Genomic DNA, 27,188 nt, shown 5'->3' with positions numbered 1-27,188 from the left:
TGAAAAACACTGACAATCAGTCCCATTTTAAAAGGTACCAATGGTAAATTCCTTTCATTCTTGAGCAAATACAACATTGCTTTTAGCATAAAAAGACAGATGAAGTTTTAGGAATTTAAAAATGGTCTAAGAGAATAGCAGTCAGCCAATCATCTTTTAGTACATTGTTTTACAAAGAAAAGCCTTGATGATACTTTCTGAGTTCAATAAAGCAAAAACTCTACTTTTTGAGTTACCTTTCCATTCTTCTATTGTGTGCTCTCTTTCATCCAACTGCTTGTCGTATATCTGAGGTGGAGGCTGCCAAATAAAAACAAACAGTAACTTTGTGTAATAACCTCAACATAATTAAACTCAGAATACATGAGAACACCTGGCAACTGATTCATTTTATTAGACCTGTATATAAATTATGAGGTGATTACAGTTGTTCAGAACTTAAACTTTTCCCATAAACTTATGGAGGACTTATTCATATTGAAATGTTTGCTGCTGACCCAATATGGCTGCAATATTTGCAGCAGAACCCAAATCCTGATAGCTCACTTTTTGACGTCTTCTGATTTAGAACCCATGCCTAAGCAACGAATGGCTGGTCTTTTAAAAAGCAGACAAAACACTTGATTTCAATGGCCCAGAAGTTACTTTCCCTTCATTCACTTGCCTTATAACAGAACCTTGCTAAAATTCGTCTAGACTAATAAGATTTTGTTCTATTTTTAGACCTTGTCTGAAGAAAAGTTTATATTTCTCAACAGACCTAGTACTAGTCTTCAATATAAAGAAATATTGAGACCAGATCAACCTTTTTATTTTTCATGAAAAATCATAGCACACCTTTGTATATTGCTGTGTGTCCTATACCTAAACAATTTAAAGCTTTTTTCCCTCTTTTTTCCTGAAGGAACTGCCAGAGGTGGGTCACCTTGAACCTCTGAGTGGCTCTTGGTTAAGTCCTGTCTAATAGAAATGATGCAATAGGGCCTTTAGTCTGACTTATAGAGCCAGCATTTCTCTTCCCATGTGGAGTTCAAATATGGAAAAGGAGGGATTTTTCACAAACCTACATGCCTACCAGGAAGTAGAATCTCAAGTAACCTCTCTGACCTCTTCTTCCTGATATTTAGACTTTGGGAGATCTATCATCGTGACTAGAGTAGCTCCAGTTCAGGCCAAGTGACATGGAAAGGAAAAAAAAGGCTCTGGGAAAAATAAATCACCATGAGGTAGAGAAACGAGGCAAAGGAACTACATTGGCTGGCACCAGATTGAGTGCAGGAAAGAATTATCAAATTTCTGGTATCATGAGATAGAGGACACTAAAATCTGTTCCTGTCCAATTTTCTGAAACCAATAGTTTTTGTGAAAAAGTAAGAGTCACTGAGTAAGAGTGATGCAAGCCCATTAGGACACAGACCTTTCGAAAATGGCTATTACGAAAGCTCTAGACAAGATTTTCAGAGACACCTTCTGGCTTCTGTGAGAACTTTCTGGCTCACGAACAGCACCCTCAGGCTAAAGTGACCCTTCTCTAATTAATGCAGAATCTGTGGTAGCTTGAAGAGTGGCAGACACAAATATTCATCCTAGCCCTGGCATGCTAGGGCAGCTTCATATCCTGCAGAAGTATCTTGCCATGAAAATAGAAGGCTTTGCCCAGCTGTGGTGAAGTAACTTAGCATAATACTGAAGTACTGAGAAATAACTACTCATGGAGACAGATATTCTTGTAGCACCTTTGACTGAAACTGGGACAGAAGGCTGTAAACCACCTACTGCAATTCACATGTGGCTGGCTGAGCAGCTCTCAGCAGCCATCAGCACTGACAACTAAGCAAAGTGAGACTCTCACACCACCCCAGACAATAGTGAAAGCACAATACATTGACCCTATAAAGGTGACAGGAATGGAATGGTTAGGCACTGCTCTCAGGACCTGGCTGAGGTAGAACCTTCCACCTCTGTAAAAGACTCTCAAATTATAGAAACATTCTAACTTAGTGAGTGAATGAGTAAAATGAAGTTATTTTTGAAAAACTGTGAAACTGTTACCTAAAGAAACTACCACAAAGCCAAACTCTGGTTTTGTAAAGATGCTTTGCCAAGTGGTAAATTTCCAGCGTTAACTCTTCCTGAGCATGTGTAATGCTGTGGTTAGGCCCCCATCCAAGTGGCCTTGTTCAGGACCCCCACAGGATACAGTGTACATAAGCCCTGAGAGCCTCCAGAGCTCTGTGAGCTGTTGGCACCTCCTTCTTATTCTAACAATAGATCCGGCTCATGATCCTGTGTGGCTGGCTTCATGTAGTGGATTTTTCCATTCAAGTTTTAAAATTTAACATAGCTCAAGAGTACAATTCCTGCCAAAGTTCATAAAGGCCATTTTCTTTTGGAAGCAAAGGTATTTTGAGGAAGTTTCCCTTGGACCATCAGTGTACAGCTGTTGCTGATATGTAAAGTACGAAGTATCTAGACTCTAATCACAAACAAACTACAAGAGAAAAAGCAAAGCGCTGAGTCCAAGATTTTTCCTTTCAACAAACCAAGAGGGCTGCTTTAAACACACTGGAATTTACAGTATTTGTTCAAGGGCCTCTGCAAATCTACTACATATTCAGATTTTTGTTTGTTTGTTTTTTGAAGAGGAAATGCAAGTGTCACCTCCAATAAAAGGGCACATTTACATACAGATGTCTTCCATGTGGGGGGTGGGGAGCTGGGGAGAGATAGCAAGGGGAGAGATGCCAGATGTAGGTGATAGGGAGGAAGGCAGCAAATCACACTGCCACGTGTGTACCTATGCAACAATCTTGCATGTTCTTCACATGTACCCCAAAACCTAAAATGCAATAAAATAAATAAATGGGAAAAAAAAAGAATAATCGACCAATAATCCAAAGAGAGCAATGTAACAACACATACATGTATAAGTGATTGGCAGCCATCATCAGGATGAGATAGTCCAAAACATTAACTGCCTCCTGCTAAAGTGAAGTTGGTGTTTGAGCACTTACTTGTTCTATTTCCCTTCCTTATTTAATTGGAATTATTCTATTTTGCTAAGTGACAATCTAATTAAAAATAAATGAGGAGTAGGGATAAAGAGAAACGCCCCAGAGATGTCTGTTGAGAGTGTTTTAGGGGAGTTTAGCAGATAAGACTAATTTGAGATGTGAGAAATTAAAGATAAGAGGAAATTAAGGACAGTATGTGGAGAGTTATCAAGGCTTGTGACTTTCACCCTTTGAATATTTTTCAAAAGACTGAAAACCTTTTTTATATTATTTTGGAAAATTTAAACTTTACTTCCTTAATTGAAATTATTGTAGAAATTGAAACACAAATTCATATGGATTGCATAAACAGTAACTTAAAATGGATTAGACATATTTTTTTAATGATGGTTAATTTTATATGAATTTATACTGATGATCAATTATATGAATTTTATACTGATGAAACATGTCTGAATTATTTCAATTAAATGAGAAAAAAGCACAAACAAGTACATGGTCACTGTGAATTAGTAAATACTAAAATTTATTTATTTAATTTATTCATTCAATAAAGGTCTTGGGCACTATCATGTGGCAGACTATATGAAAATACTGAGATTTTAACATTGAATAATGTGACTACTGACCTCAAGGTGTTCGCAATTTACTTGGGTAAGGCTGATTCAAAACATATCATTAGCATACGGTAAATGATAGAAACATGTATATGATATAAGGGAGCAGAATGGAGAAGTCCTAACAAAGCCTGGCTTTGATTTACTGGACTAAGTGATGCTTATTCAGTGAGGGAAAGATGTGTGGGCGGTTGTCAAGGTAAAAGGAGGAGGAAAAAAGGTGACTCCATGCCAAGAGCAAATTATAAGCCAAGTCACAATATGTAGAAAACAGAACGGGGTGTTGGTGGTGGTGGCAGTAGTGGTGGTGATACGTGTGTTTCTCTGTGTGTACACGCATGCAGAGAGTACAAGAAGGAATTTTTTTCACAGTAAAATAAAACATGTGGTCAGAAGTGACAAGATATGAGAGCTGTGCCTAGAGAAGCAAACGGATCAGGAAAGGGTGGACCAAGAATGATCCATGGTACCATGATATGGAAGAAACACTTTTTCCTAAAGAATAGGAGAAGCCACCGAAGAATGTAAGAGAATGGCATTGCCAAATATACAGTTGGATTGAAGAAAGATGCAACTATAAGCAGAGAGAAGAGGTAGGGAGCCATTGCATGACCTAAAAAAAAACACTAAAAGTTCTGACTGGGGTTAAAAAAAAAAAAAGGTGAGGGTGAATGAAAGATACAGATTCAGGAATAATTAATAAATATTAATAAATAAGCTTGCTAGAATTTGGTTTTTGATTGAATATATGTGATGGAAGAGAAAAATATGAGTCCCTAATCTCTCAGCTGAGTTGCTGGAAAGATGATCATGTGGTGAAGCCATCTAAAGAAATAGAGAATAGAAAAGGGGAAATCAGATTGGTAGAGAGGTGAGCCTAAGTGTTATGTCAGTAGAGATGTTGATTTGAAAGTTAAGTATATAATCTGAAGTTCAGAGCAATGCTGTTGTCTAGGAATGTATAGATTTGAGACTGCCAGCCAGAGAAGTTTGTTGAAACTATGAGAGTAGATGAGGTGACCCAGGGAAGATATGTGGGTATAGAGAGTAAATGGCTAAAGCGGACCCCTGTCTGACATCAAGGTTTAAAGATTGGACAGAGAAACATAAGTTTACCAAGGGAAAAAGAGACAGACAAATACATGAAAATGAGATTGCTATGTTATAGAAGTCAAGTAGGTAGAATTTCACAAAAAGGAAGTAATTGGTCGTTTCTTGTAAATGAAACACATGAAGATTTTGGCTCTCAGGGAACCAGAAAGGCATGATAGAAAGCATGCTGTTGAACCCTTTGAAAACTTTCTAAACTTTAAATTGCTATGACCCCCAGAAAGACCCAGATCGATCTTTGGTGGAGGACATTAATATGAGACATCACCTAAGCAATTAGAAAAACGTAGAAAAAGATCTTCAACACTAAATAACTAAAAGAAAGAAACTATAGAATAATCGTGACACTAGAAAAAGTATAATGATCTCAGATCTACTCTCCCAAGTCTCTTTGAGAACTATATATACATATATATATATGGCTCTCTCTCTCTCTCTCTCTCTATATATATATATATATAAATATATATATGTCACCTTATATCTATCAGTGTGCCCTAATAATCCTCAGAGTCAGGAAGCTAAGATTCAAAGAAATTTTTTTTTTTTTTCTTTTTTGAGACGGAGTTTCGCTCTTGTTACCCAGGCTGGAGTGCAATGGCGCAATCTCGGCTCACCGCAACCTCCGCCTCCTGGGTTCAGGCAATTCTCCTGCCTCAGCCTCCTGAGTAGCTGGGATTACAGACACGCGCCACCATGCCCAGCTAATTTTTTGTAGTTTTGGTAGAGACGGGGTTTCACCATGTTGACCAGGATGGTCTCGATCTCTTGACCTTGTGATCCACCCGCCTCGGCCTCCCAAAGTGCTGGGATTACGGGTGTGAGCCACCGCGCCCGGCTGATTCAAAGAAATTTTTAAAACTATATCTTGAAGTCATATGGCTAATTAATGAAGAAAATTTTATTAAAACCCAATTTAAAGAGTAATCCAGAGCAGTGTCAATACTGTTGAATCGAAAATAAAGGCTAATAAAACAATATTTAGGGTGAACATCTTTGTAAACAAGAAATAGAAACATAAGCCAATAAAGTGGCCATATTTCCCAGTTTGTACAAAATAGTTCCACTTTATGCTTATTGTCCTTGTAATTATTAGTGGCCCTTAGCCCCTTCACTCTCTTAAGTGTTGTGGTTTGGAGGTTAAATATGTGGGCACTCTACATAACAATGTTATGATAATGACATATTAGAGATCTAAGGTATACAGTAATTTGGGGACAGAGAAAACAACTGAATTGCAATGTTTTTCTATCCCTGAGGTTTCAACAATTGAGCTGTACCCTTTGCCTCTCTGAGACAGCAGGTCAGCATTTTCTTCCATTTTCTCTATTTTTGGGAATGTACAATTCAGCTATAAAATATGGCTGTTGGCAGACAGTACATACAAGAGTAGAATTCTACATAATAAATCTAGAGTTAAAAAATATGGATTCTGTGGGCGTTCAATGAAGTTCTAGCTGTTGGCCATGACTTTGTACTAAAAGATCTCTTTAACAAGTACCTGTTTAATCCCTAATTAATCTTTCAAAGGTCAAAGTTGCTCTTACTTGTGACTTCATTCATTTTGTACCATATATATAAGTAATAGTCATTGAGTGAAATGTGTGTATTTATTTTTTACTGAATATTTGAGATAATTCTTTTTTCAACAGCATTATAGTATATTAGTGGTAAAAGACAGTTCAGAGATTATCTAATGTCATTTTTATTCAATTTTCAAATGATAATACAGAAACTAAAAAGCGTAAGTGATTTGCCTATAATCAGAGTTAATTAGTGACAGAGGAATACATTTGCGGTCTCTTGTGGGAAAAGACAGAATAGTGGAATTCTTATGGGTTGAAGAAACGTTAAATTGGATAATTTGACACCTATAAAAGATATTAATTAAAGACAAATCTGAGCTTGCCACACACTGATTTCTCTTCCAATTTTCTGTTAGTCTATACATATAGCTGGAGCTGGCAACTACCATACAAGCAGTCAACGCTTATATTCTTAAACGCTTTCTGTCAAGGTATCTTTGACATCAAAGACCTCTAAACACATGAATCTCTAAAGAGATAAAAGCCAGATACAAGAAATCTAAGTTGTACGAAGTCATTCCTTTGATTCATCTTTGAGCCCTGAACTGACATTTTTCCCTACCACTCACGCTCTAAACCATATGACAATCATTAAGTTGTTGGTTGTTGGTGTTTGTTTTGTCCTAATTAAGGATCTCCCTGTGTTCTGCTACCTTGTTTAAAATGTCAGTGAAAGCTTTAAATAGCACGGTCTCTTAGTGTGTGCATTCACTATTAATTCAACATCTGTAACTAAGTAAATGTTATTGTATCTTATTGAAACATGCTTTGTTTTTTCTTATTAAGCTTGGTAGTTTGATGACTGCCAAAAGATGCATAGCTATTAAAAGGCTTTAAGCAAGAAGGGTATATCTTAGTGCAAAATTAGATAGATCAGCAAATCCATTAAGGAAATGTGCAACATTTTGATTTTATATTTCCTTGAATCTATACACATAGAATAAGTTTTCTAAATTTATTTAAAATTTTTGATGATTAAGACTTCTTAAATTTTCACCTTTTAGTTGGAAAATAAAAAATTTGGTAAAATGACTCTGATTAAGCACTAAATGATATTTACTTTTATGGTTTTATTTGGCTAATGACAGTCCAGCATGTTCTATTTTTCTCTAAAACCTTATATTCTCGGTAGCACCAACAGCAGTTAATTACCCCAAAATGGAGCTCAGTATTTGTTGCACAAATAATCTTCCAACAATCCACCAAAATAATGAAAATATTATAGCAATATGCACAGTTATCAAAAGAATTGATTAGACATATTTAATTCCTATAATTTATCAGTAATGTGCCCTTACACTATTCATTAAGCAATGACCTGGTTTCTAAATATCAAAAACTTCATTACCTTCCAAAAGTAGATAATGGCATTTTGTGATATATCATCAGTTGATTATCAAAAATTGCTTCAGCATGGTTCAGGAACTATGTGTGTGTTCTCAAACAGATATTAAACAATATACTACTATAGATGAAATAAAGGCCTATTAAAAGTATGAGTTGAGTGGATCTCAGCAAGATGATAAAAATAAGGCTCTCCGGTGCTCCCCCTCTCACAGAAACACCAATTTGAACAACTATCCACACACAAAAATACCTTCACAAGGGTGAAGAAAACCAGGTGAGAGACATCAGCACTTGGATATAGCACAGAAATAAAAAAAAGATGCATTGGAGAGAGAGGAAGGACAGTTTTACATTATCTGCTTCTCTCTTCCCCCAACACCAAACAGCACAGCATGGAGAGAGATAACCTCCCCATGACGGAAGGAGAGAGAAGTGAGCATCAGACTTTGCCTTCGACCCCAGCACTGGGCCTGCCACTATAAAACCCACCACCAAAGAGACCCTCACAGTCCTAGACTCCAGGCTAGTACTTGTGGACTGCATTTCCACATCTTTCCCAACACTGATCAGGAGCTCGTAGCCCTAGGCTTAAGGTCTTTACAGCAGACTCGGTCTCTGGGCCACTCTACTGCCAGGTCAACAGCCCAGCCTCTGGAACTTCTCCAGCAGTGGGCTGTCTCCTATAATCCAGGGCTTCAGGTTCATCCCAGTAACCTACTATCCCCTGCAGACTCAAACTCAAAGCCCATCCCAGAGCCAAGTAGCCCTTGTGGACCCAGAGTTAAGGCCAGCCTCTGCAGAAATAAGCATCAGGTCTGCCCTTGTGTAACCAGGCTTCAGGCCCATCCATGTGGATTCAATCAATAGGTCCACACTTGTGGATCTAGACTTTAGGCCCAACCCCATAGACCCACCCACCTGCTGTCCCAGGCTTCCAGCCAACCTGTCTGAGGACTCCAACAGCAGGCCTACTCTTAGACCACACAATGGCATGCACAGGATCTATGGGCAGGCTGACTAATGAAGAGTTTTCTCAGACAAAGAAAGTCTGCAAAGTCTGGAATAAGCCCTACTTCTTCAAATGCACAGACAGCAATATAAGGAAATAAGAAACATGAACAACCAAGGTGACATAAACCACCAAAAAAAAAAAAAAAAAAAAAAAACCCACAGAAATCACCCAGTGGTTGACTCAAAAGAAATGGAAATATATAAATTATGAGACAAAAAATTCAAAATAACTGTTTTAAGGAAGCTCAGCAAACTTAAAAAAATTATTGGGAAACAATTTAATAAAATCAAAAAACAATAAATAAAATATATTTAACAGAGAGATCAAAATTATTTTTCAAGGACAAACAGAAATCCTATGGCTGAATATAATGAAAGAAATGAAAAATGCTAATAGAGAGCATCAAGAGTAGGACTGATCAAGGAGAAGAAAGAATCTGTAGTCTTGACAGTTATTTAAAAATACATGGCCAGAGGAGAAAAAAAAGAAAACAAATAGAGAAAATGTATGTGATTTTTCGGAGAGCATCAAAAGAGCACATTTTTTAGTATAAGAAGAGAAAGACAAGAGGGAAGAAGTATGTTTAAGGAAACAATAACAGAAAACTTTTCAAATCTCAGAAAGATATATTCAGGTATAGGAAAGTTAAGGATCTCTAATCGCATTCAACCCAAACAAGATTACACCAAGGCATATCATAATGAAATCAACAAAATCAGACTCAAAGAAAGGATCTTAAAGGTACCAAGAGAAAAGAAGCAAATCTTAAGGGAGTCCCTATCAGGCTGGCAGTAGATTTTTCAGCAGAAACCTTACAGGTCAGGAGTATGTGAAATGATAGAGTCAAACTGCTAATTTTTTTTTTTTTAAAGAATCAATTAGGGATACTGTACCCAACAAAGTTATCCTTTAGAAGGAGAGATAAAGACTTTCTGAAACAAAATCTGAGGGAATTCATCACCATCAGACCTGTCTTACAGGAAATGCTTAAGAGAGTTCTTCAGGCTAAAAGAAAAGCATTCTAATAATGACACAAAAACATGTGAAAGTATAAAACTCACTTGTAAAGGTAAGTAAACAGTCAAACTCAGAACACTCTAATACTGTAATGGTGATGTGTAATTCACCTATATCTTTACCATGAAGGTTAAAAGACAAAACTATTAAGAATAACAATAGCTACAATAATGTGTTAAGACATCTACAACCATCTGATCTTTGACAAACCTAACAAAAACAAGTAATGGGGAAAAGACTCCCTATTTAATAAATGATGCTGGGAAAACTGGCTAGCCATATGGAGAAAACTGAAACTGGACCCTTTCCTTATACCTTACACAAAAATTAACTCAAGATGGATTAAAGACTTAAATGTAAAACCCCAAACCATAAAAACCCTAGTAGAAAACCTAGGCAATGCCATTCAGGACATAGGCATGGCAAAGACTTCATGACTAAAACACCAAAAGCAATTGCAACAAAAGCAAAAATTGACAAACGGGATCTCATTAAACTAAATAGTTTCTGTGTAACAAAAGAAACTATCATCAGAGTGAACAGGCAACCTACAGAATGAAAGAAAATTTTTTGCCATCTACTCATCTGACAAAGATCTAATATCCAGAATCTACCAGAGACTTAAACAAATTTACAAGAAAAAAATAAACAACCCCATCAAAACGTGGGCAAAAAACACGAACATACACTTATCAAAAGAAGACATTTAAGTGGCCAACAAACATTTGAAAAAAGCTCATCATCACTGGTCATTAGAGAAATGTAAATCAAAACCAAAATGAGATGCCATCTCATGACAGAATAGCAATTATTAAAAAGTCAGGAAATAACATATGCTTGTGAAGCTATCAAGAAATAGCAATGCTTTTACACTGTTGATGGGAGTTAAATTAGTTCAACCTTTGTGGAAGACAGTGTGGTGATTCCTCAAGGATCTAGAACCAGAAATACCATTTGACCCAGCAATCCCATTACTGGGTATATACCCAAAGAATTATAAATCATTCTACTATAAAGGTATATGCACACTTATGTTTATTGCTATTTACAATAGTGAAGACTTGGAACCAACCCAAATGCCTATCAATGATAGACTGGATAAAGAAAATGTGGCACATATATACCCTGGAATACCATGCGGCCATAAAAAGGATGAGTTCATGTCCTTTGCAGGAACATGAATAAAGCTGGAAACCATCATCTTCAGCAAACTAACACAGGAACAGAAAACCAAACACTGCATGTTCTCATTCATAAATAAGAGTTGAACAGTTAGAACACATGGACACAGGGAGGGAAACAACACACACCAGGACCTATCAGAGGGTTGGGGGCAAGGGGAGGATGAGCATTCGGGTCTTAAAACACATGAGGATCTTAAAACCTAGATGTTCAGCCAGGCATGGTGGAGCACACCTGTAATCCCAGCTACTCAGGAGGCTGAGGCAGGAGAATCACTTGAACCTGGGAGGTGAAAGTTGCAGTGAGCTGAGATGGCGACATTGCACTCCAGCCTGGGTGACAGAGGGAGACTCCATCTCAAAATAAAAGTAAATAAATAAAAATAATAATAATTTAAAAAGACCTAGATGTTGGGTTGATAAGTGCAGCAAACCACTATGGCACATGTATATCTATGCAAAAAACCTGCACATTCTGCACATGTATCCCACAACTTAAAGTAAAATTAAAAGAATATGTTTAGGGATACACAATATAAAAATATTTTAATTGAGACATCAAAAATTTTAAATGTGGGAGGAATGGTGGAGTAAAAGTATAGTTGTTTTTTTTTAATGCAAGTGAAAAGTTATTATCAGCTTACAGTAGCTTGTTATAACTATAAGATGTTTTCGTAAGCCTCATGGTAACCACAAAGTAAAAACTTATGGTAAATACACAAAAGATACAAAGTAAGGAATCAAAGCATACCACCAGAGAAAATCATTTTATCAGAAAAAAAAAAAAGACAGAGGGAAGAAAGGAACAAAGAACCTACAAAACGACCAGAAAACAATGAGCTAAATGGCAGTATTAAGTCCTTACCTATCGATAATTACATTGAATGCAAATTGATTAAATTCTCCAATCACCTTGGATATGAAGAGGACTGAGGGAATAGAAAGAAAGGCTGCAAGATATCTCATTATCCAGATGATAACCTGGATACAAAGTAGTGCCATCAATTGGAAGGAGGGGGAAGCACAGATTTTGTGTGGGGAGGAGACATGGCCAGTTTAATATTTAATACGTTGATTTTGCAATGCCAATTTCAATTCCAGTAACTTAATACATCTGGATGTTAAATTTATACATCTGGAACTAAGGCCAGCTCTATGGTACAATGTATAGATTTTGAGTCATTTATGATAATTAAAATTAAGGCTGTGGTGGAAGATAAGACTCCCAGAGAGAAAAGAAATTAGGGCTATAAGAAAAAAAATTCCTGGGATGCACAATTCTAAGGGAAGAAAGAACAACTCACATCTAGCAATGGAGGCTGCAGAAGAATAGGTGTGCTGCCATCACAGAAATTAATGTGCAGGGGCACAGGAAGTAGGGTGTTATCAGTTTATTTAAATGGGCAAATACATGAGATACCAATTTTTTTGGACTTGGCACCTAAGAAACCACCAGTGAATTTAGAGAAAGCGGTGTCAATGTTTGAAAAGTGAACTAGAGAAATTGCACATAAGCAAGGACTAATGTTTTACAGAGACTTGGCTATGAATCTGGCCGATATACTTCCAATGTTAAAGGCATTGTTAAAAATAAATGTGGGCTTTGATTCTTTGTTCTTTGAAATGAAAGAGACTAGAACATGTTTATTTGTAAGAAGTAATTGCCACTGGAAACTAAGTCATAGGACACACACAGGGAAGGAAGAGACCCACATGCAGGAAAGAAAGGCTATAAATAAAAGAGTAAGTATCCTGGGTTTTTCTGGATCTTATGTAAATGACTCTATCACAGCGTTATCATTTTTTTCTCCTCAACATCTTCTTCATCCTACTATCAGCTATAGAAAGTGGATTTTCATATATGATCTCATTTAGTCTTTGTGATAACCCTCCTATTCCAGGTATGCAAGTGAAGCACACAAAGATGTAAATATCTATCCGTTAGTAGCAGAGGCTATATTTAACCCCAAATCTAACTGATTGCAAAGTCTGTGTTCTTCTCATTTTTCCACCCAAGACTTATAGTTGCTACTAATTCAACCTATTGAAAAATATTTTAATTTTTTTTTAGGCAAACGCAGGAACAGAGAACAGCAGAGAAAATATTCCACTCAGAGGGGCGAGAATGTGCAACATATTGTGATGCTGCCACCTTGTGGCTAGAAAAAAAGTAAGAGGTGCTTTGTGTTTTCATCATTTTCACCAAGTTGCTCTAGTCTGTGGTTTAACTATGGCTGCATATTGAAATCATCTCGGAGTTTTAAGAATACTGTTGCCTAGATCCCACCTCAGAAATTCTGATTTAATTGTTCTGGGGTGAGGGCTGGTGTTAGGATATTTTTAAAAACTTCCCAAATGATTCTAATGTGCAGCAAAGGTTAAGACCTCTGCTCTAACCACTTATACAGTACAAAAGCAAGTGTTGTCATTTGCCTAATTATGCTTCATTTGTATAGATGCAAAAGAAAACATTCTAGAGAAAATAGGTGATTTTTCTCTCAATCTTCAATGATATCTATTTCTTGGTAGAATACAATGATTTCTGGACAGATATATGCTATGATATTAAAGAACAGGACAAAGAAATTTGTGAATTGTAGTGAAAGTGGAAACAAGATTTGTGTCTCATAATCAAATACAGTCTGTAGACTAAACTGAGCAGGGAGAATCTCTGAGCCTCATAAGTCACAGGTTTTCTGAAAGGAACAATGGAAAGAGCACTGAACTTGAAGCACCATTGACTCTGGCACTAGTAAGATGAGTGACCTTGGGCAAGTCACTTAGTTTGCAATGAAAGCATTTCACCTACTGCTTTATTCAAAAAAGAACTAGTTCCAAATGTTGAACAAATATCATATCAGGTAATTCAACAAAGCTCTCTTAAATACTTGCAATGCACAAAGCATTTCCATGTGTTATATACGGGAAGCACTAATGTTGCTTAGAGATATCATAGCACTAGGTGACCAGAGGAACCTTTGAAAGCTAGTAATGCAAATTTTAATTATGATATGAACTGAGTGTAATTGAAAAGCTTAATTACACAATGCTCCAGTGGTTTGGCAAAGAAGTTGAATTCAGTTATCTCTATTTTTCATTCTGTTCTGTAATTTTCTCAAATGGTAGGTCACTAATTTATTAGCTCTACACCATCAAAAAGTGTAATCATACCTTGAAAATGAAATTTCTCTTTCCTGCTTCTTGGAAAATAAAATGTTCTATGGTTCTTTAACTGAAAAGTCTCAGTAATTGCACCACCAATCACCCAGTGCCCTGGTCATGAATCTTTCTTTTTTCATTCATTTATTTAACACATACTTATTAACCCACTACTATATGCTATTAGTCATCTTTGAATTCCACCTCCTTTAAATTCCAAATTTAATTATTTACAATTCAGGTCAATTGTTAGCTTCTAAACATTTCTTGAATATCCTGCCCATGTCTACAGTAATTTAGATTACTACAGATCTATTCCCCTGCCTTCTATCTTCCTTTTCTCCACTCCATTTCTACATTGTGGACAGAGTGACCCTTTGGAACTTCAAATCTGCCAACGCTATTGTCCCACTTGCTTCTGAATAGCTTCCCTTCACCCTAGGCTAGTGTGCATGACACATGACAATGCTTGGGAAGTCCTTTCTTATCTGGTCCCTGCTTATCAGCCCCAAATAATTTCTCACCCTTCTCCACTTAGAAAGGTTTACCATTCTCCCCACTCTCTCTTGACACTGGGATTTTTGCATATACCCTTTCTTCTGCCTGTCTTTCTTCACTTTGGTAATCTCTTTTTCAGGCCTTCATGTTCCTGTTTGAAAAATAATCACTCCAAGCAGACTTCACTAACCCACATTACTGAGTTATTTGTATGTGTTTCCAATGTACAATAAGCTTAAAATATGGAATATGTATCATCAACATTTACTTGTTTATCTTCTCAGTAGACTGTGGGACAAAGAATTGAGGACAAAGATTGTGTCTTTGTTCACCAGTCCACCAGTATAAAGTACATAGTAAACATTCAACAAGTATGAACCACTGAATGAAAAACAATTACTGCATTCAGAAATATGCCATATATTAACTTGGAAAAATAGGTCTGGTAAAGACATGAAATAAACTATCACATCTGACATTATTTAAATAATTAAAAAAAATAAGTAGATTACAGCTTTTGATATACACATATCAGCCACACAATCATGGGCAATGCGCTTGACAGCCATTAACATCTTGAGCTTTAGTGTCTTCAATTGTAAACACAGATACATTTATTCAGCAAATATTCAGCAAAAAAAAAAAAAAAAAGCTTTAGTGTCTTCAGTTGTAAACGCAGACACATTATTCAGGAAATAAAGCCATGACTACTAAGGGCCGGGCAGTGTTCTAGGTAGTTGAGATAAAGCAGTGCCCCAAAGAGCCACCATCTCTCTTTTTATGCATCTTAAATTCTTGTTGATGAGACAGACAATAAAGAGAGATATATAATGTCAAACAGCGACACTACAGAGAAAAAAGATTAAGAGGCTAGCATGTAACAGAGTATTATTCTAATTCTTTTCTTTTCTTTTTAGTTTTTTTGACTTCTTTTTTTGTTTTTACTTTTTAAATTATTATTATTATTATTATTATTATTACTTTTACAAACCCTTGTGTTGAGGGCTTTCAATAGCACATCATACTCTGCTACATATGAAATCCTGACCCAGAAGCAGGTTGTCTACTTATGGTTTAGTGCCAGGCAAGGGGGTGGCCGAAGAGCACTATTCTAGATAGGATGGTCATAAAAGTCTTTTTTGAGAAGGTAACACCTGAGCAGAGATTTGAATGAAGTAAAGGAAGGAGCAATGTGAATATTTGGAAAAAGAATGTACCAGATACAGGAAAATACTATACAAAGACCCTAAAGGGAGAGCATACTTGGTGCGGTAAGGAAACCACAAGGATGCCATTTACTGGAGCAGAGTGGAAAAGGGAAGCCTAAAGATGATATGAGAAAAGTAGGCAGGAACCAGACCAAGTAGAGAAATGTTTTCCAAAGTGCAGTCATGAAAATAAATTGCTGGGTCATCACTAGCACCTTTTTATGTAACCAAGAAGATTAAAATGAGATAGAAAATATCAGTGTATAGTTTTCCTTTCATTTGTGTTTGTGTGTGTGTGTGTGTGTGTGTATGTGCACACATATGCACGTGTACATGCATGCTAGGTTGCAATGCAAAACACCCCTCTTACTATAGTTATGATAAAATTAGAAACAACACTGTGGTAGGGCCTTGCAAGCCATGATAAGTACTTTGAGTTTTATTATAAATATGGTAAGAAGCCATTGAAAAGTATTAGCTGAAGAATTATCTGAATGTGACCTGTTTTACATTTTAAAAGGAAAACTCCAGGCATTCTGCAGAACAGACCACAAGGAAGAAGAGTGGAGCTGAGAGATAAGTTTCAAATTATTATATGATCCAGGGTAGATGGAGGGATGAGAAGTGGTCTGAGTCAGGGTATATTTAGAAGATAAGCTCAGTTAAGAGTTGTTGAGGATAGTCATCATTTTCTAGAGTTTTTAGAGAGGTTTAAATAAGATTGGATATCAGAAAGTGTTTTATAAACACTAGAGAACTGCTCAGAACAGTGTAGTTGAGTTCAAGTCATCTGACATTTACTGACCATACACTATGCACCTGCCACTACTCTCACTGTTTTCTCTGCACTCAGTAGATAAAGCTGAATTTCTGCTCCCAAGGAACTTTACAGCAGTAGAGTTGAGGAAGGAAGACATAAAAATGAATCATTGCAGCATAATGCATAATATGATGATGGCATATGGAAGGTTCTAAAGAAAACAAGTTAACTTAAAATTCTGAGAAGCAACAGCTTTTGTTGCAAGCCTTTCTTTTAATAGGCAAAAGATCACATTAGCCCCAATGATATTCTATAGAACAAATATGAGCTTAAAGTGAACTAGAAAATAGCTCTAGGTGAAAAATAAACACATCGAACACAGATATTGCTGAGTCAGTCTATTAAAGCCACATGTCATTTGCACTTCTACATACAGACACAAAACAAAAGCAAATGGACAAGGGGAAAATGAACTTCAGCCCTCCTACATTACTAACATGAATCAATAAAGAGGCATCCTGGAGACATTAACCACAGACAACCACACTCTTCCAGTTAGCATCAATGAATAGCCCCAGGATACAAATCCACAGTGAACGAAGAAACGTAATTACAGAATTAGAAATGTTATTAAGGATAATTAATTTGAGTATATTTCACTAATGTTGGAGGGATAACATCATATTTTAGGTTGAAATTTAATAATTTTTTTCAATTCCAAAGTGTTCATTAATTAAAAAATATACATACTTTTTGTTACAAATCTTTATTTTTCCCCTTCTACCACTAATCTCTGTGAAAAAGTTTAGAACATGACATAAAGGTCCTAGGTTAATGAAGTCTTTCAGGCAAGCATAAAGATGTCTGCTAATTTAGTAAAAACTGCCCCTTCTACCTACATGGATTCAATATATTTGGCACATTATATAAGAAAGCATTTGTATACCACATTTACAGATGAGATGTTCATCAGAAAGAAAGTGGCAAATATGATTCTTATAAATTCATTTTAATTCTAAATTTTCTAAGTATAAAAATTATTAATACCACCTTTGTGAAGAAAAGTGGACTTCTTAAAGGACACTGTGACATAATGAAATGAAGATCAGTTGAGAACCTTGGGCTTATTTGTGGGTCTAAGTAAAATCATGTTAAAATTCCGTAAAACGAGTGTACTAACACCTGGAGGTGGTGGTAGGGGCTCTTTTGGTTGGGGCAATGAATAAAAGGAGTATGAGCAGAAAGGTTAAATAAAATAGTCAACGTAAGAATGATTGAAACATTTTATTAATTCTGCCAATATTTCTGAGAACCTACTGGGTTTTAGGAACACATAGTTACATAAACGATGTAAATGAATGAGACAAAACCTCTATCTTCAAGTTGCTCCAAGAGCAATAATTTCCAAGGTATGTGTGGTAGGGAAGGGGTACTCTGAGGAGAGGGATTAGGGAACAGAATCACTTGAGAGTGAGCATTTATTTCTAATTAATTAACATACCCAAAAGAATCTGCCATACCCAACATCAAGAATCACTGCTTTAATAAAGATTGACAAGTTGGCCAGGTGTAGTGGCTTGTGCCTGTAATCCCAGCACTTTGGGAGGCCAAGGTGGGTGGATCACAAGGTCAAGAGATGGAGACCATCCTGGCCAACATGGTGAAACCCCACCTCTACTTTAAAAAATACAAAAATTAGTTGGGCGTGGTGGCATGCACCTGAAGTCCCAGCTACTAGGGAGACTGAGGCAGGAGAATTGCTTGAACCCAGAGGCGGAGGTTGCAGTGAGGTGAGATCACATCACTGCACTCCAGCCTGGTGACAGAGCAAGACTCGGTCTCAAAAAAAATTGACGAGTTGACGAGTTGTGACGTTAATGAATTGATGACTGTCTCTCAGGTATGGTGGGGAAGAAAAAAGACTGAGAAACAAACACAATCATAAAGCGCTATATTCTAATATAAGGCATTACCATTGCTCCTACTTTTGCATTTAATAAATGCAGCTCATATAGTGGATTTTCTTAAAACACAGCTTGCTTTTTCATTAAGTAATTACTCTAAGGAGTAATTTTAAAAGAAAATAAGTCCAACTGAGCTTTTGTGTTAACAATAGGAACTGGTAACATTTCCATTTCTCTTCTGTCATATAGACTAAAACTGTTAGGTTTAAAATAGTTCAATTACTTCCACAAGCTTTAAGAAAACTCTCTTAGTAACATCCTATGTTTTCAAAGTTAATTGGGTACTTTCACATATTTTATCCTTTAAAACATTATTAGACAGGACATTTCATGGGTAAAGAATAGGGATACAATTATGCCACCATCTCTGAATGTCATTCTTTCTTCATTTCCATTGCCATTGAAGTCCATTTTGTCATCTTTTATCTCAACTACTTCACCAGCTTCCTAAATAATCTTTCAACTATATTATCACTTCATCAGTCAGGAAGAATGATCTACCTAAAATACGAATCTCATTATATTACTCCCTAATTAAAATCCCTACAGCTGTCCTCACCAAGCTTGCAGCTTGGGCACTCTCTGGGAAAGACTTAAAGTGTGTTTCCTGACCAGGGTCCTGCTTACATTTCCAGCTTCATTTCTCACCACTCCCTACCCTGATCACAGTGAATTAACTCATAGTTTTCCAGAGGTGTCCTGATTCGTCTTCTCTCCTGACCATGAGCAGGCTGCTTCCTTTACCTACCAGATTCTACTCTTCCACTTCACTTGGCTGACTATTGCCCATCCTTTTGGTCCCACCTGAGACTTTTCTTCCTTCTGAAAACCTCCTATGTCTGCTATAGAATGAGTTATCCCTTATTCCTTTGTGTTTCCATGGCACTTGTACTATGGTTGTAATATCTTATTTACTTATCTATCAACTCTACTATATTAAAAACTACTAAATAACAGGAATTGTGTATTTTTATTATTAGAATTAGCGAATCCTCAATAGCAGTGTACACTTGAAGCTTAATAAAATTTAAGCGAATGAATGTGGTGGATCTGTCCAAGGTATGATGAGACCTTGAGTCCATGTCCTCTACATGTTGACCCACAGTGGTTGGTTTTCATTGTGCTCTGCTGTCTCCCAGTGCCATGACCTTGGTCTCCACGCTCTGCAGCTCTTGGTCTTCTCCCATTGTCTGTCTACAGCCTTTGCTTTGAGAAAGCTAAATTATGTATGGCCGTATTTTAAATTAACTAACTGCAAGCCAAACCAAGTTTTTTTGCTTTAATTCAAGCATAGCCTTCCATTCTTAGGGGAGCTATTCATTATTAAGAAAACTTACCTGTGAGTATGCATGTAAGAATTCTGGCTAAGAATAAACTATTGTTCATGATTAAACAGTAATGGTGAAAGAAGCATGAGCAAGCCTGCCTCAGAAAAAGAAGTGGTAACAGATTGCTGTACTATGAAAATGGCATTCTGGCCTATATGCCATGAAAGAAAGTCACCAAAAGTTCTTTCTGCTAAGTCCAAAATAACACTCAGAGAGGAAATTTTCAGAAAAAGTGTTTGAGGCTTAGCTAATTTATCTCTCACTTTTTACAGAGGAACATCAAAGGAATTCAGTTTTCAAAATGCACCTAAAGATAGAAATCAGATTCTCCCTGGAATTAGAAACTGTGGGGAGCATCTTTTTGTTGGCGATTAAACTGATTTTTTTTTCTTTTTTTACAAAAAATACATTCTATTCTCTCTCACAAGATATTGTAGGCCATTATTCCACAAACAACACTATGAGTCTCATATGAAACCTGCAGCAAGTTATGGAAGTGTTTTTTATCATTCTTACAACCGCCTTATTAGAAAGGGACATAATAATTTTATTGTAGCACATACTCTGGGAAAGACCATAAACTTTTAATAGACTTGTAAAAAGGGAGTGTAACCTTTTCAATATTCTCTCTCATCTATTCTACCTTCTCCTCATATATAACGAATACCCTAGGGCCTAAGCCATGGATCAACACTTGGGAAAAAAATGTTGAGATTCAGCCTTTTCCCTGAATCTGAAAGTTACCTTGATTTAGCGCCCAAGAATAGTTCCTGCCTAGCTTCTTTCTGGTTCTTTTGCAGCTCTTCAACTTCCAGACTTGTAGTCTACGCAGAATTGTGATGACATTCTGACTTCATGTCTATTGTTATCATTTAGGGGTTTTAAAATGCCAGAACAAACATCCTACAGTGTTTAAAGATATCTTCACATTATCACGCATATTCGTTTTCAGCATCATCATTGATTAAACTTTCTGATCATATTCCCCTTTCTCTTAGACTGTCAAACTTCTTAGTTTACTTCCTAATATTGACTGCATCGCCAGCTCTAAGCATGACTTCTCAAACAGGATGTTTGGTTAATTTTTTTGTGTTTCGTTGTTGTTCATTTGTTCGTTTTACCTTTTTGTTGCAATGTACAAAATAATAACCTTCTTAGAAAATGGACAAAGAAACAAACAAAAATCTTTGGAGACAAACATGGCAGAGGAAAATAAATATTGCAAAAGAAGTGAGTCCTTAGGGAAAAAAAAGTGGAAGGAAAGTATGAGGAAAGCTGGATCTGTCATTCTAATGAAATCTGCATTATTCATTGCAGAATAATGCAACAATAAAGCCGTAAGTCACGTGTCAGCTGAACCCGTGAAAGGCTCACAGCATGAGAAAAGAACTAGCCACTTGAAGAGTAGACAGTGGCTCTTAATTTCTATTTCTTGAAAAAAAAGCCATTTTAAAATTGTCTGGGACCATAAGAAACTATTTTTGTGACGTTAACAGTTTTTTAAAGTCACAATAATAAAAATTGAAAGCATAATATTTTATATTTATTAGTTACTTCTGCCTCCAGCACTTTCTCTAAAAAAGTAGGACCTTTACAGATGAAAAAGTATTTAAAAAAATTTTTTAAATTACCTGAGAAGTTATTTCCTAAAAAAGTGTATTAAATCTTTTTCTTATGTCTATAAATGATAATCGTCTAAAAGTAAAGTATCAGCATTTTTGCAGTCCCCTCCCCCCATCCACTGAAAACTTTCTTTACTAGACTCATGATTTTCACAAGTTTAAGAATTAAACTTGGAGTAAAGGAATTCCTAAGATCTGAAAAAGTCTGTGAATTGTATGTCCAGAAAGATGTAAATACACAATTATAGGTAGAAAATGTTGGGATGTTTTTCAAAAGCCCTCATAAATTCCTCCAAGGAACCCTTAGGGTTTATAAGAAAGGTCAGTGCTAGATAGTAAGTGCCTAAGGGCAGGGAAATGCCCTCTTGTGTGCATCTCTAGATCCTGTACAGTGTCAGCATTCATAGGGGTACTATAAACATTTGTTATATTGAATCATGCAGTATGTCTATACTTGGGTGGTGGTGTTGCTGTTGTTTGAGACAGAGTCTTCCTCTGTTGCCCAGGCTGGAGTGCAGTGGTGCAATCTTGGGTCACTGCAACCTCCACCTACCAGGTTCAAGCCATTCTCCCACCACAGCTTCCCAAGTAGCTGGAATTACAGGGGTGAGCCACCATTCAGGGCCAATTTTGTATTTTTAGTAGAGACAGGATTTCGCCATGTTGCCTAGGCTGGTCTCAAACTCCTGAGTTCAAGGGATCCACTTGCCTTGGCCTCTCAAATTGTTGGGATTACAGGCATGAGCCACTGCACCTGGCAGGTATTATTGTTTGTTTGTTTTGTTTTGTTTTGTTTTTAAGAAGAATATAGTATTTAAAAGTTCATGATGCAATTAAACCTTACTGATTCTGAGAGCAAAGAAGCAAAGAAAAATGTGCTAAATAGCAAACCTGCTACTTAAAGTAAACCTTTGGGAACTTAAGCAGGGCTGCTCACCAAATTATTCTGCTGAGTACAGAACTGATGTGGTCCTTAAATTACAGGATTGATATATAATAATTAACATGTAGGCCTTGCAGAAAACAATATCACCTCTGCAGGGCATATCATTTTCTTTATTGATAAAAGTTTTTTACTGAAACCACAATGATATGAGGATGGGTAGGAGTGCCTTAGAGCTGCCCTTGAACATATATACACAGTGGTTAAGAAGAGATTCTTTGATGACTGACAAAAATTCAAGTCTAGTTTAATTGTTTTAGCAACATTACAGGTAGGCAAACAAGGCAAGAATGCAAATTACCAAGAGTTATGTTTCCTAGAGATTTGTCAATTTTGTAGCCTCTACTTATCGCAAGGCAAAGCTGTCTGACAGAGATTCTTTCTTCTGATTTACTCCTATTCTTTTCTCTTTTTTATTCTTCCTCTTAATATAAAATTTGGTAAATTTTAATTGACAAAACATCTCATAAGTTCCCACATGGACTTCTTTGCTTATCTCTTAGAAGGAACTCTAAACGGGAAATACATATATATTTTCTCTCTCACAGTTTATGGATTACATCCGAGGCAGATGATACAATTGGATAACTCTTTTTTTCCAGGATGAAACACATTATGAAAATAAAATACACTTTCACAAATGCCCATGACCTCAAGATAAATAGGTGGAACTCACAATATCTCAGAGATCACCTAGGAGAGAAGACATAACAACTCAGCCATAACTCGGCCTTTCAGAGAGCAACAGGTGTGGAATGTTCTAGAAAAATATTTTTTGTTCCCTTCCCCCTTTTTATAAAGTATTCTCTCTCAGTGATCTGTTCAAAAGATTAACAACACTCATGGTCTAAAATGCTCAAGCTAAAACATGAAAACAAAAACCAAAGCATGGATTCTATTAGACAACAAAACATGTCTCTCCTGAGAATGAAAATTCAACCATTCCAGTTTTTGACACCTGAGAATCTTGGATTCAGTGGATTCTGAATACCCCAATGAATTAAAATGAGTACTTCTCTTCAGTAATATAACTTGTTAAAATTAGAGACAAATGAATTGGTGTTTCAGTAAAATACATATTCCTATTATAAGGCATATAAGGAGTGGGGCTCCTAAAAGCAGGTGGCTAACTCTATCTACAACAAACATTTTGACAAGCTCCCACCAACATAATACATGGCATCAAAACAATCCAAAAGCAATTCAAACGATATCTTCACTTTAAGCAGCGGAGGCACTGGGCAAGCAAAATCTAATGAAGCTATATTTTCTATGGAAGGCAATTAGTAAATTGCTCATATTTTGCTGCTGAAAGAATACATCAGCATGAACAGATGGAAATTTAGAATTCCAAAAATGGAATTAGAGACATTGATTTAACTTTCACCAGGCAAATGAAAACCGCAAAGTATAAATTGCTCTTTCTATAATTAAGTACATAATTAGAGTGCATCAAATTCATATCCATTGTAGCTCATTTCTTCCTCCTCATTTCTAAATTTATATACATTCTGAGTCTAACAAACCTACTTAGAGTTCAACTCCACACTGAAAGAGTTTTCTGTGACAGATAGATGGTACTAAACTGTTTCTCAAATTAAGCCTGCCATGGGTCATATTAGTTTTTTCACAGCATGACGCATGCTGCAATAAGAATCCTAAGACTCAAAGAGGTAGTCCTTGTGTCAGGACAGATGGAGAGAACAGCTGAGGGAGGAATTCAGCCAGTTTATTAACTCCATGTGAGTAGAACAAATCATATTTAAAAGAATTCATAGGGACATTTAGTCTGAAAAACAGAATTTAAATGATGGCAATTTTAGAATGGAGAAAAGAGGATAATGATGTCTCATAGTACAATGTCACTCAGTTACCTCTTTGTCTTTCTACCTCCAGGAAACAAAAGGTCACCAGTGACCTGCATACAGATTATAGACCAAACTGTGATGGGCACTTGGGAAATACGTGGACTGATTGTCAAGTTTAAAATATACAACAAACACTATATAACATATTATGGAAATAAAATCACTAACATGCTCAACATTTCAGACACTTGAAACTATTCACATTTTTAATTATTCTTTCCTTATTCTAGAGTAGTCTGTCTTACTAGTGAAAATATTTATGGGAACTTAGATAAAATTTTTGTTTGATATTTCTAAAATGCTAGAAATAACTTGAGAAATCTTTTTGAGAATAAGCTCCTTTATAAAAACCTCCAAATAGGTCTTTCTGAGAAAACTCAATTGATGTGCTTTATCAAGTAGAGTAATATGTTTAGTTTATAAGCTTTCCAAGTTGAAATCCAAAGTAATACGCATATTTCAAAAAATCTAAAGAAGTAGAAAGGTGGAAACTTATTAAAAATGAGCACACAGATATTGCATCAAGAAATAAACTAGTAGTAAAATCCAAGGTCCTATCCAGCATGATAGATACTGTGAATCTTTTCTATTAATAAAAAATAAGACGTTTTTTCTACCCATAAAATGTTTTTTAAAAAGTTTTATTATTTTAGCTAAATGGAGTTTTGTCTTCTTAATAAAAATTTTCAAATTTCTATGAAAAAGTCATTAAATAACTCAAGCTTTACAGTATTTAAATATTTGATAGGCATTTTCTGCCACTCGAGAGTTGCTACTAAATTTTATATAGCAAACTTCATATGCAAACTGACTTCCTTCTGAGGCAAACCAAGTAACAGCAAACAAAAATAATGTCTATTGACTATTTTAAGTACATGACTGTGCCCTGTGGGGAAAATCAGGAAACAAAAACAGTAGTTTCAGAATTTCAGATGGATTCGTTATTCAGAAATTGTCTTGAAGACATGCCCTAACCTTTTGATATCACTCATCAAAGGAAAATGTCACTAACAAAGACTTTAATCCCCTTTACTCCCAACGGGAGATACAGTCTGAACAGAGAGCTGTTTGCATTTACAACTCATTTAAATCATTTAAATCATCTTCACCAGATACTTCAGGTTTAACTTACAGAGCTACACTCAGATAAACCAATTTAATAAAAGGGTAATAAAATATTTGAAGCAAACATATGTTTATTTTATTCAGTGGTTTATCTCCCCAAACAGTAGATATCTACTGATGAACTATTTGAACATTAGATGCATCAAATTCATATTCATTGTAGCTCATATTTTCCTTATCATTCCTACGTTCATATATAGTGAGTCTAGCAAAATGTATTGCTTATAGTTATAATCAAGTATATTTATAACCCTACTCTTCACCATGTTGTTTCAGGAATTTATTATGGATTTAAGAGAATTCAGTAGAAGACAACTAGCAAAGCTACAGTTAATAAAGTCAGAAGCAATGCAAACAAGATCTCATTCATGGAGTAGATTTAATAGAGCAAGTAACACAGGATATTCATAATTAAATGATATTAGATTTTACAGTAAAAATGGATTTGAGAGAATTAAAAGTCAGTCGTAATAATGAATGAGAATAATTCTTTCCCATCACCATCAATCATCTAAATTATGTTTGAAGGCTTCAGATGATCAATAAATTAACAGATAAATCTTTAAACCATAAATTAAATACTTTTATTTAGTTGCTATAGTAAATAGAAAGGTTTAATTTATAATTTAAATATTTATTTTTATATTTTTATGTTTAGCATAGCAACTTTAGGATTCTTTGCTTTTCAGTAATAATTAAGCATTTGGGTTACCAAGCTTGGTCAAGACTTTTTGTTTGTTTGTTTGTTTTCCTGTCTCCCAGGTTGAAGTGCAGTGGTGCAATCTCGGCTCACTGCAACGTCTGTCTCCCAGGTTCAAAGGATTCTCCTGCTTCAGTCTCCCCAGTAGCTGACACTACAGGGGGCCACCACCATGCCTTGCTAATTTTTGTATTTTTAGTAGAGACAGGGTTTCACCATTGTGGCCAGGCTGGTCTCAAACTCCTGATCTCGAGTGATCAACCCACCTCGGCCTCCCAAAGAGCTGGGATTACAGGCGTGAGCCACCTTGCCCAGCAGGACATTGTTTTATATTCAGTCAAATAATAATTTAAAAATCATAGCTAAAAGTGGATGAGCATAATTTGTTAATTATGATTTAAAGCAGTTGATGCACATCTGGTTGAAGATTAGCAGCTTCTCACTGCAAGTTAGTTATAACTGATTAATATTTCAAGGGACATGGAATTTCAGATTCTACAGTCAGGAAATCATACACTAAACAAGTGAAATAATCAAGTAAAGTAGATAACTCATATTTGGAAGAGTGTATTTTGTTTCTTTAGGAGATGATAAGTTATCAAAGATTCCCATTCAATAAAAATTGCTGTTAACTATCAGAAACCTACCAAGAACAATAAAAGTAGGGACCTGTTGTTTTTCATTTTTTGTTTAAAAATTCAATGCTGAATCACCATCACCTAGGTCCGTGTGGAACACAAAGTGGGGGCTCAGTAAATATTTATAAAATAAGTGAACAAATACTAAACTGTTAACAAGTAGTGAAAGCTTATTTGAATAACCCTGTTGGATGAAAAAGAGAAAAGAAGTACAAAGTGAAAAAGAGACAGAAAAGGAAGAAATAAAGAAGAGTTGAGTGAGAAGAAAGTGACAGAGGTCTTTCCTAGTGATAGAGGTATTTCCTATGGCAGCAGAAGAGTAGATTTACAGAAACCTAAAAGAAAACAGATGGCTGAATCCTTTCACTCCCCTCATGTACATGTGGTCCAACATTGTCTTAACAAGACTGTAGCCCTACAACCAACAACTGAAAGATGGACATCAACATATAAATGGAAGGAACTGCATACATTCAGTGGAAACCCCAATG

At 36.0% G+C, this 27,188-nt stretch overlaps 1 protein-coding gene across 11 annotated transcripts in view; it reads right to left on the bottom strand.

Annotated features, from left to right (window-relative positions):
- MAPK10 (mitogen-activated protein kinase 10) overlaps positions 1-27,188 on the bottom strand; it is a 324,375-nt gene that overhangs the window by 18,675 nt on the left and 278,512 nt on the right. For all 11 annotated transcript variants that reach the window (XM_032239877.1, XM_032239867.1, XM_032239871.1 and 8 more), the window contains one exon: positions 237-300. In XM_032239877.1, coding sequence (XP_032095768.1) covers positions 237-300 — 64 coding nt within the window. The remainder of the gene's footprint in view (positions 1-236; positions 301-27,188) is intronic.

This window comes from Sapajus apella, unplaced genomic scaffold (assembly GCF_009761245.1).
Source record: "Sapajus apella isolate SASKATOON/1434 unplaced genomic scaffold, GSC_monkey_1.0 scaffold45, whole genome shotgun sequence".
NCBI lineage: Eukaryota > Metazoa > Chordata > Mammalia > Primates > Cebidae > Sapajus > Sapajus apella.
This window is presented reverse-complemented; position numbering and strand designations above follow the sequence as displayed.